General features: G+C 47.3%; 1 protein-coding gene across 1 annotated transcript in view; it reads left to right on the forward strand.

The window, feature by feature from the left end:
• The window catches only part of LOC147121821 (procollagen galactosyltransferase 2-like), a 159,743-nt gene extending 153,841 nt beyond the window's left edge, over positions 1–5,902 (forward strand). Inside the window, exon 11 of the mRNA XM_085978005.1 lies at positions 4,547–5,902. Within this exon, the coding sequence (XP_085834131.1) occupies positions 4,547–4,820 (274 nt within the window). The 3' untranslated portion in view covers positions 4,821–5,902. The remainder of the gene's footprint in view (positions 1–4,546) is intronic.
• Positions 5,903–10,478: the final 4,576 nt, after the last annotated feature.

A 10,478-nucleotide genomic window follows, 5' to 3' on the forward strand; every position in this document is an offset into this window, starting at 1 on the left:
TGCTTGTGCTGTCTATGGGGGGGGTTCTTTTGGTAAGGCCGAGGATGAAGGCAAATGTTTTTTTATATGGGGGTGCTTGTGCTGTCTATGGGGGGGTTCTTTTGGTAAGGCCGAGGATGAAGGCAAATGTGTTTTTATATGGGGGTGCTTGTGCTGTCTATGGGGGGGGTTCTTTTGGTAAGGCCGAGGATGAAGGCCATTTGGATGGACAAGTTTTGTTATTCCTCCCCAGGGTGTGGGAGTGAGATGTTTTTGACTGTTTTTTGGGGGTGTTGTGTGTTTTTGGGTTTCATGTGGGAAGGGCCCTGAGTTTGTTCAATAAAGGTTTTTCTTTATTCAGCTTGTCCATGTGTGATGTTTCAAGTGGTTGTTGCGTTAACCGGCTGAGGGCTTGCGGAGCGGCTGCATTCATGTGCCTTCATTGCCACAAGCCATTCCCTGACAGGGGGCCTAGAAGTGTCGTTCAATAAGCCGCCGACGGACGGCCCTTGGACCTTGTGGCTCCCTCCTGGGCTGGTACTCCTCCTCCTCCTCCTCCTCCTCCTCATGGTCCTCCTGCTCATCCTCCTGAGGTGGTGGTCCAACGTGAGGTGGCAGTGCCTGAGTCCTGCGGATAGCCAGGTTGTGCAGCATGCAGCAAACGACGATGAACTGGGAGACTCTATCCGGCGAATACTGCAGAGATCCGCCGGAGCGATCCAGGCAGTGGAACCGTTGCTTGAGGACGCCAATCGTTTGCTCTATGATGTTCCTTGTGGCTTGATGGCTTTCGTTGTATGCCTCCTCAGCAGGGGTCCTGGGCGTGCGGAGCGGGGTCATGAGCCATGTACACAAAGGATAGCCTTTGTCCCCGATAAGCCATCCTCTTGGGGGAGGCTGTGCCTGGAACATGTCAGCCACAGTAGTCTGGCGCAGGATAAATGCATCGTGGCTGCTGCCTGGAAAGCGGGCATTGACAGCTAGGATGCGCTGCCTGTGGTCACACACCAGCTGTACATTTAGGGAATGGTAGCCCTTCCGGTTGGGGTAATCCTCAGCATTGTCGATAGGTGCCCGCAAAGCCACATGCGTGCAGTCAATGGCGCCCTGCACCATGGGGAAGTCGGCGATCCTCGCAAATCCGACTGCACGCTGCTCCTGCCTCTCTCGGGTCATGGGGAAGGAGATGAATTGGTGTCTCCTTGTGAAAAGGGCATCGGTGACCTGCCGGATGCAGCGATGCACGGCGAACTGGGAGATGTTAGCTATGTCCCCAGCAGCAGCTTGGAAGGAGCCGCTTGCATAAAAGTTCAGAGCCACCGTGACCTTCACTTCCACCGACAGAGACGTCCTGCACATCAGCTGTGGACGCAGATCTCTGTGAAGCAGCTGGCAGATCTCTGCAACCACCTCCCTTCTGAAGCGCAGCCTCTTAACACACTGCGCGGCAGTCATGGTGAGATAGGACTCCTGCTGGCGGTATTCCCTGAGTGGGTAAGGCCTACGTTGCCGACGCCTGATGGCCCCTCTGCGTCTAGGCATGGCTGCCCCTCTCACACAGCATCTGCGAGCCCTTCGCACATAATGCTGGAACTGAGGGTTGGAACCCCATGCAGCCCCCATAATATACTTGCAAACAGTGAAATCACAATGAGTCAAATTTCCAAGCACTGGCCAGAAGCCAAAAATACCTCTCCTATGTTGGCCCAAATCAGTAAGGTCTCTTCCTTGGTCTCTGTCCAGAAATCCGTAGCACTAAAGTCATTGCAGCAAAATGGCTGGCCTTTATAGTTCAGTCTAAGTGCCCTTTAGTTAGCGCTCCCCGAGGCCCGCAGTGCCTCTGCTGCATTCCACTTCACAGTTCTTAACAGCGCCACGCCCACATTGGGCGGGCGCCACTGAAGTTCCGGTTTGGGGCACACAAACGGCGTTGCACGACGAAATGACGTCATAAGTTGCGCGCGCAGCTGAGCGCGCACAAACACTTTGCGCCGGCGCTAAATGTCTACTGAAGTTGGGCGTAGGCGCAGATCGTTCTGCGCCCGGCCACTAAGTGCCTAGCGCTCGAGATCTACTCCTCTTATGGCGCTAACGGCTGGCGAACGCAACTGAATTTCTAGGCCACTATGCCCACTGGTTCCCCTTTATCCACCCTATATGTTACTTCCTCAAAGAACTCCAGCAAATTTGTCAAACATGACTTCCTCTTCATAAAACCATGCTGACTTTGTCCTATTAAATTGTGATTATCCAAATGTCCTGTTACTGTCTCCTTAATAATGGACTCCAAAATTTTATCTACCACAGATGTTAGGCTAACCAGTCTGTAGTTTCCAGCCTTCTGTCTACTGCCCTTTTTAAATAAGGGTGTTACATTAGCAGTTTTCCAGCCTGCCGGGACCTTTGCCGAGTCCAAGGAGTTTTGGAAAATTATTACCAATGTATCCACAATCCCTACCGTCACTTCCCTCAAGACCCTAGGATGTAAGCCATCAGGTCCAGGTGATTTATCCGCCTTGAGTCCCATTATTTTACCGAGTACCACTTCCTTAGTGATTTTGATCGTGTTTAGCTCCTCCCCCCCTTTAGCCCCCTGTTTGCCCAGCGTTGGGATATTCTTAGTGTCTTCTACTGTAAAGACTGATATAAAATATTCATTCAGTGTTTTTGCCATCTCCATATTTCCCACCATTAATTTCCCGGTCTCATCCTCTAAGGGACCAACATTTACTTTAGCCACCCTTTTTCTTTTTATATAACTATAAAAACTCTTACTATCTGTTTTTATATTTTTTGCTAATTTACTTTCATAATCTATCTTCCCTTTCTTAATCAATCTTTTTGTTATTTTTTGCTGTCTTTTAAAGTTTTCCCAATCCTCTATCCTCCCACTAGATTTGGCTACCTTATATGCCCTTGTTTTTAGTCGAATACTATCCTTAATTTCTTTACTTAGCCACGGATGGCTGTCTTTTCTTTTACACCCTTTTCTTCTCAGTGGAATATACTTTTTTTGGAAGTTGTAAAATAACTCCTTAAATGTACACCACTGATCATGTATCGTCTTACCCTTTAATCTATTTTCCCAATCCACTTTACTCAATTCCGCTCTCATACCTTCATAGTCTCCTTTATTCAAGCTTAGCACGCTTGTTTGAGATCCAACCTTCTCACCCTCTAATTGAATATGGAATTCAACCATGTTATGGTCACTCATTCCAAGGGGATCTTTTACTAGGACATTTTTAATTAATCCTGTCTCGTTACACAGGACCAGATCTAAGGTTGCTTGCCCCCTGGTCGGTTCAGTTACATACTGCTCAAGAAACCCATCCCTAATACACTCAATGAACTCATCCTCAAGGCAGCCCTGCCCAATTTGATTTGTCCAATTAATATGATAGTTAAAATCCCCCATAATTATAGATGTTCCCTTATTACAAGCCTCAACTATTTCCTGATTGATACTCCGTCCAACAGAGTTGGGATATTCTGAGGTTGTGAAAGACGCTATATAAATGCAAGTCTTTCTTTATGTAGTTTCACTATGACTCCATAATTGGTAGCGCCAGGATCCATTTGTAAAGCACAAGCATGGTGAAAAAGGTTTGGAAAAAGTGCAGAGAACCTAAAGTAAAATGGGACTAAATGAAGATTTTTTTTAAAGAGGGGTGTGGCGGTGTTCTGGGTCAACCACTATCCTTTCACCACAAGCCCCTTTTTGAATTAAATTTTTGAAGGCCCAATCCAGGTGGTAGGAGGTTATAATCTGTAACACAAAACTGCCCCCATAATATAATTTGCATTAAATTGGTAGAATCACTCAGATGCCACAGTAATTGATGGTGTGGACAAAAGAAATGTCACCTTGGCCCATTGGAGCATGCTCTTCTGAGACTGATTTTAAGGCACATTGTTAGGGACTTGAGCACATAATCTAGGCTGACCAGTGCAGTGCTGAGGGAGTGCTGCACTGTCTGAGATGGCGTTTTCTAGATGAGACGTTAAAACAATGCTCCTTCTGTCCTCTCAGGTGGATGTAAAAAGTTCCATGGCACTATTCAAAGAAGAGCAGGGGAGTTCTCCCCGGTGTCCTAGCCAATCTTTATCCCTCAGATAGCATCTGGTCATTATCACATTGCTGTTTGTAGGACCTTGCTGTGCACAATTTGACTGCCACGTTTCTTACAATGCAACAATGACTACCCTTCAAAAGTACTCCATTGGCTGTAAAGTGCTTTGGGATGTCCTGAGGTTGTGAAAGGCGCCATATAAATTTCTTTCTTTACTTTTCTTTACTTTTGGACAGAGTAGAGGGAACTTTACCCTATATCTAACCAGTGCTCCATCTGACCTCAAAGTGCATTCCCTTTGTGCATTTTCCTATTAAATTTATTCCATTAATTTAATAGTCTGGTCAGCAAATGAGCCTAGAGTTAAGAGGCTTCTACTGACACTGATGAGACTTCAAGCCCTGTGAGGTAGATTTATGCCAGTCAGTAATGGAAAATGTAGCATATCAAATATAATTTTGGTAATCATAATTATTCATTACATTTTTTAACAGAGAGGATTATATGACGTTCTACGACCCTCGCGATTTAAAAGCCTTTTCAGCACAGCCACTGCTGATTTACCCGACGCACTACACTGGAGAACCAGGCTATCTCAGTGATACTGAAACCTCTGTAATCTGGGACAATGATGACATATCAACGGACTGGAACCGCAAATTATCCGGTAAAACTAAGAAGCAGGGAGACATCGGGACCGAAGCTCAGAACACAGAGGCACTGCAGCCCCAAGCCCCCATCGACACAGCCTCTCGAGATGAATTATGACGCGGCTCTGCACTACTCGGCTCTGATCTGTGATCAGAACCAACGCCTCTCTGTCAAGCTGATGTAGTTTGGGTAAAATGTCTGCTGGAAGGCAACTACAAAAATCTCTTGGGATAATGTGACGTAGAATCAATTGACAGCTGTAGTATCACTCTTCGAGGGGCTACTTGCACTCTTAAATGGTGGTACGACAGCAGCTGATTTTGGTGACCAATTATTAATTATTGTTGGATTAGTTGATTTTTTGAAGGTGATTCCTTTTTTTTCCATTCTCCCTATCTCTGCGTTGGCTTTCACCTGTTACGTAATGCCCACTACTTTTAATAAAGAGCTCACGGGTGTGGAATCTCCTTAGCACTATCCAAAGGGTAGCATGTGCTTCCGCCACTGTGCAACATCACATTGATATATATCTGCCTCACCAAGGATATTAATCTATGGTCGCACATTGTCGTGGGATATGAGCAGTGCTCAGGACAGAATGGCTAATTGTTCAACTGCTGCAAAACTATTGGGGGCTAAATGTTCAAACTGCTGTTGTCACAAAGGGCATTTTTTGGTGCCACAAATCAATATTCAGAATAATTCTTAATGTTTCTGCTGGTACGGAATTACTGTAAATGCTACTGTTTTTCCAGATTTGTTACTTTAAATAATGATATGTGTGTGTGTGTGTGTGTGTGGTTTGTTCCTATTTATTTTTCCGTTCTTCAGTGGAAGCAGTTGCTTGCAATTCTTGCCTTATTGGGTGGAGGTCAATCATTCACAAGTGCCTCTCCCCCGCCGCACCTCTCTCTCCACCCCTCTGCAGGGACGTTATTGCTGGTTTTCATTCTGAGGCCCATACAAAATGTGTCAAGTTCACTGTCGACCCACGCTAATGTTGATAGTCAAGTGCCACCCCTCCATACTGGTACAATGTGGGAATCCTTTGCTAACTGGATAACCAAAATAATGCAACATGGTGTCAATATTATTGGAACCAAATCTAGCCCTCAGTGTTTGAAATGGTTTAACCCGTTCGCAAGCCAGTTCTGTTCATCCAGATGCTCTTAGAACATTGCATTAGTCTGGCTGTTGGGAGGTAATACCGAAAGTTGTTTATCTCTGTTGATTGCTGTTCATTATTTGCCTGAAATTGTACAGAATGCCATCCATTTCGTTCACAAAATAATGGAATCTTGTGGTGTCAGGACAAGCTTTCAGTGCAAACAGAAATTCAGGTTAATGTTGTCTGGATGGGAGTGCAAACTTCAATTTGGGTTTGTAGAGAAAGGGCTAAGATTTACACTGGCTCACTGCCCCCTAGCGCATTGGATTTAAAATCATCCTTATCTTCAAATTCTTCCATGGCCTTGCCCCGTGCTACCTCTGCAATCTCCTTTTTTCCCATCTGTGTTCTTTAGTCCTCTGACTGTGCAGAGCCACCTTGGGTGTACCCTCTGGTACTCTTTCCCTCTTTTTGCTTCTTTGAAAGCCTTCTTTAAAGCCATCTCTTCAACCAAGCTTTTGGTCATCTCTCCTAACTCTCCCAATATGGGACAGCATTTTTCCACTATTTGGCATTTGGTACATCCTTCTATGTTGAAGGCACCATATAAATGTGCATTTTTGATGTTCAGTTTAGCATATTTAATCGATTCTAATCGGAGTAAGTCTGCCAAACCTCTCAGCAAAAGCGAAGCAGGAAACAATACCAAAGTCACACTGTGCACACAGCCAGCATAAAACATTGCTTCTCATTAACCTTTCAAGTGCACCGATCCATTCCAAATAGTGCACCACCCGTTGCCATTAATAGAGATTCTTTTTAACCGACAAATCTGGCTGTTTCTGCACTTAGATAATTTTCATTGAACTCGACCCAGGCAAAGGTTTTGAATTTCACAGTCAGTTCAAGACGTTATGGGTAAATTTGATCAATTTTGATCAGTTTGCACCCTTTATATACTATGATTTTTGCACCAGATCTACACCAATGGAGTTTCAATTTGACATGGCAAACCTTCCTCTGATCGAGCGACACCACTTCTGATGAGACCTATTCTGGCAGCAGAGTAGACGTATGCCACAGATGGAGTTGACACAACACCCATTGCATGTCATTGGCATCACAGTGTCATGATGCACATTAAAAGCTCCCAATACCTACCTTCAAGTTATACTCGCTTGTGTATTCTAATTTGATGTGACTGTATACATGAGGCATGTAGGTTACATGTGACACCAAGTAAATGCACGTGCATGTGCAATGACTCTCTGAGTTTCAGCCTACTGTGTGTGATACCTATATCCTGGCCAGCTTGAGTAGAGCGAATATTTAACATGCTTTAATTTCATTGGTCACATAAATAGAATAACAGCAAAAGTTCTTCAAGGTGAATTGCCATCTTCTCACGTTTTATATTGTTCCTCACCTAAGAGGAGAGGCAGGTTATCTGCTTACAGGCCTTTGCCTCTACCACTCCATATGACCACCAAAAAGTGCGCTAAACTGTTTTCTGTTTTATTTCCTTGCTCTTGAGCATTCATTCAACATGCCACCCCTTCACCAGCCCGGCTAAAATCAGGACACCGGACATGGGAAAGCAAGGCCACTGGGCCTTTAATGGGCATTAGAATTACAAATCTCCTTAGTTATTCAATATTGCGTGTTTCCCCATTTACAGACCTTGTCCAGAGTCTGGCAAGACCCAAATGAGACAGCAATGCCCCACCCCCCATCAATAAGAAACAAAACAGAGAATGTTGCTCTCTCGGCATAGTGTACGAGGCCTAGAGACACTTCAACAACTTGCATTGAGATAGCATCTTTAACGAAGTAAAATGCCCCAGAGGTACTTCAGCTGTAATTAAAAAGAAAAGAAAACCTTCTTCTGGAGAAGGAAGGCATTTGTCCAAATACACTAAACATAATTTATACCTCTCTCTACATATAATTGTAATGGATGGAAGAGTGTACGGATAGTATCTATATATATAAAAGGATACTTCTGTCTGTCATTCCGTCTGTCTTTCTGTCTGTCTGTCTGTCTTGATTTAACTCGAAAGTTATAGAGCGTACCTACACGTGCGTTACGTCGAAAGAAAGCTGACGATTCCAGAACCGTCCTAAGCGTATTTACATTTCAGCCGGACAAAAATTGCGCCCGCGGTATCCAAAAAACATTCAACATTCCGCTCATTAGCATCTCATTATCCGCTCATTAGCGACAGAGTGACCTTGAGGTCGACCAATCGTACGCCTGGTTCCTGGCGCGTGCGGGTGGGCCCTCCTACAGTCGAGTGATGGGACAATTGACCAATCCTACGCTTTGGTGACCTGACGGTCGACCAATCGGTGCGTGTGTGGGCGGGCCTTATTGTTCTGAACCGAGGTGAGTCGCCGCCATCTTGATTCTAAACTTTTCATTTCTTTTTCCCGCTTTCTGCGTGTTTCTTTTCAAATCTACATCTCCAGCAAAAAAAAAGTTGCTTTTAAAACACAAATTGTTTTAAAAAAAGTTAATTAATTTGTAAATCTTTTCTCTAACCTCTATAATTCTCCTACCTTTCACCGTTTTTCCAGGCCCAGGGCCTAGGCTTCTCCAACTGCCAGCAGTGCAACTCTAGACCCAGGCTCCCGGCCTAGACAGAGACAAACACTGGCAGAGGAGAGAGGGTGTGCTGCCTCAGCTCCATTCCCAGGGTCAGTAGGTGGGGAGCCTTCATAAGCAACTGGGGTAGGTCGCAAACCCCGAATAATAATCTGAAGATCCTGTGTTTGCAGCTGAGGAAATTTCTTCTGCAGACAGCCCCAGGTTAACGGCAGCCATCTTTGTCAAGGAGGGCAAAAAGTTTCAGTGTGACGCCATTTTGATTCAGTGTGTAACAGAGTGCCTGCGCGCCATCTTAGTACAGGAACATCCTTTGAACAGTCAAGCTGTGCAAGGTCTGTAGCTATAGCAACAGCTTTAGCTGCAGAGCTTTAGAGCCACACCCAGTGTTTAGAAGCTGTTGCTAAGCAACAGTGTTTGTTGTCAAATACGGAGATAAGAATCTCCGTATCTCTCAACATTAACTCTGGAGAGTAGGGCAGTTTTAAGGCAAGTCGGATAGCACAAAGTTTCCTGTACTTTAAGTATATCTCCCCCCTCCCTTTCCACCCCCCACCCCCCTTGCCCTCCACACCCCCCCACCCCCCTTCCCCCCCCACACCCCACCCACCCTTCCCCCACACCCCCTTCCCCCACACCCCCTTCCCCCCCACCCCCCTTCCCCCCCACACCCCCACTCCCCCTTCCCCCCCTCACACCCCCTCCCCCCACACACCCCCTGCCCCCCCCACACTCTTCCCCCCCAGTCGCTCCCTCTCTTCCCCCCCAGTCGCTCTCTCTCTTCCCCCCCCAGTCGCTCTCTCTCTTCCCCCCCAGTTGCTCCCTCTCTTCCCCCGCCGTCGCTCTCCCTCTTCCCCCCGTCGCTCTCTCTCTTCCCCCCCCGTCGCTCTCTCTCTTCCCCCGTCGCTCTCTCTCTTCCCCCCGTCACTCTCTCTCTTCCCCCCGTCGCTCTCTCTCTTCCCCCCGTCGCTCTCTCTCTTCCCCCCCGTCACTCTCTCTCTTCCCCCCAGTCGCTCTCTCTCTTCCCCCCCAGTCGCTCTCTCTCTTCCCCCGTCGCTCTCTCTCTTCCCCCGTCGCTCTCTCTCTTCCCCCAGTCGCTCTCTCTCTTCCCCCCCAGTCGCTCTCTCTCTTCCCCCCCAGTCGCTCCCTCTCTTTCCCCCCAGTCGCACCCTCTCTTCCCCCCCAGTCGCTCCCTCTCTTCCCCCCAGTCGCTCTTTCTTCCCCCCCAGTTGCTCTCTCTCTTCCCCCCCAGTCGCTCTCTCTCTTCCCCCCCAGTCGCTCTCTCTCTTCCTCCCCAGTCGCTCTCTCTCTTCCCCCCAGTCGCGCTCTCTCTTCCCCCCCAGTCGCTCTCTCTCTTCCCCCCAGTCGCTCTCTCTCTTCCCCCCCAGTCGCTCTCTCTCTTCCCCCCCAGTCGCTCTCTCTCTTCCCCCCCAGTCGCTCTCTCTCTTCCCCCCCAGTCGCTCTCTCTCTTCCCCCCCAGTCGCTCTCTCTCTTCCCCCGCAGTCGCTCTCTCTCTTCCCCCCAGTTGCTCTCTCTCTTCCCCCCAGTCGCTCTCTCTCTTCCCCCCCAGTCGCTCTCTCTCTTCCCCCCCCCGTCGCTCTCTCTCTTCCCCCCCCAGTCGCTCTCTCTCTTCCCCCCCAGTCGCTCTCCCTCTTCCCCCCCCCAGTCGCTCTCTCTCTTCCTCCCCCCCACCCCAGTCGCTCTCTCTCTCTCTTCCAACAACAACATGCCCTCAAAAGACCCTCGGCACCGCCGGGCACTTCAGCTAGTGGTTAATGTTTTGACGTCTTGTGCATATCCACTCTTTATGATGAGTTGCAGGCAGTTTTCTCCTTTCATGTAAATAGGAACATTACATGAAAGATCAAAGAGGGACCGTCAGTATCAGGACCCATTCTTAAAAAATTAAATAATTAGAAAAGCTATGATTGGCACGGACATCATAATGTTTTGTTCCATCCATTTTTAATTTTTTAAGAAAGTTTTATCATTAAAAACTGATGATACCAGTGGGACTACTATCTTACATGAGTTACAGGGCACAATTTTTAATAGAGGTAAA

Source organism: Somniosus microcephalus, chromosome 3 (genome assembly GCF_052327205.1).
Source record: "Somniosus microcephalus isolate GS21.2 chromosome 3, FLI_Smic_1.0, whole genome shotgun sequence".
NCBI lineage: Eukaryota > Metazoa > Chordata > Chondrichthyes > Squaliformes > Somniosidae > Somniosus > Somniosus microcephalus.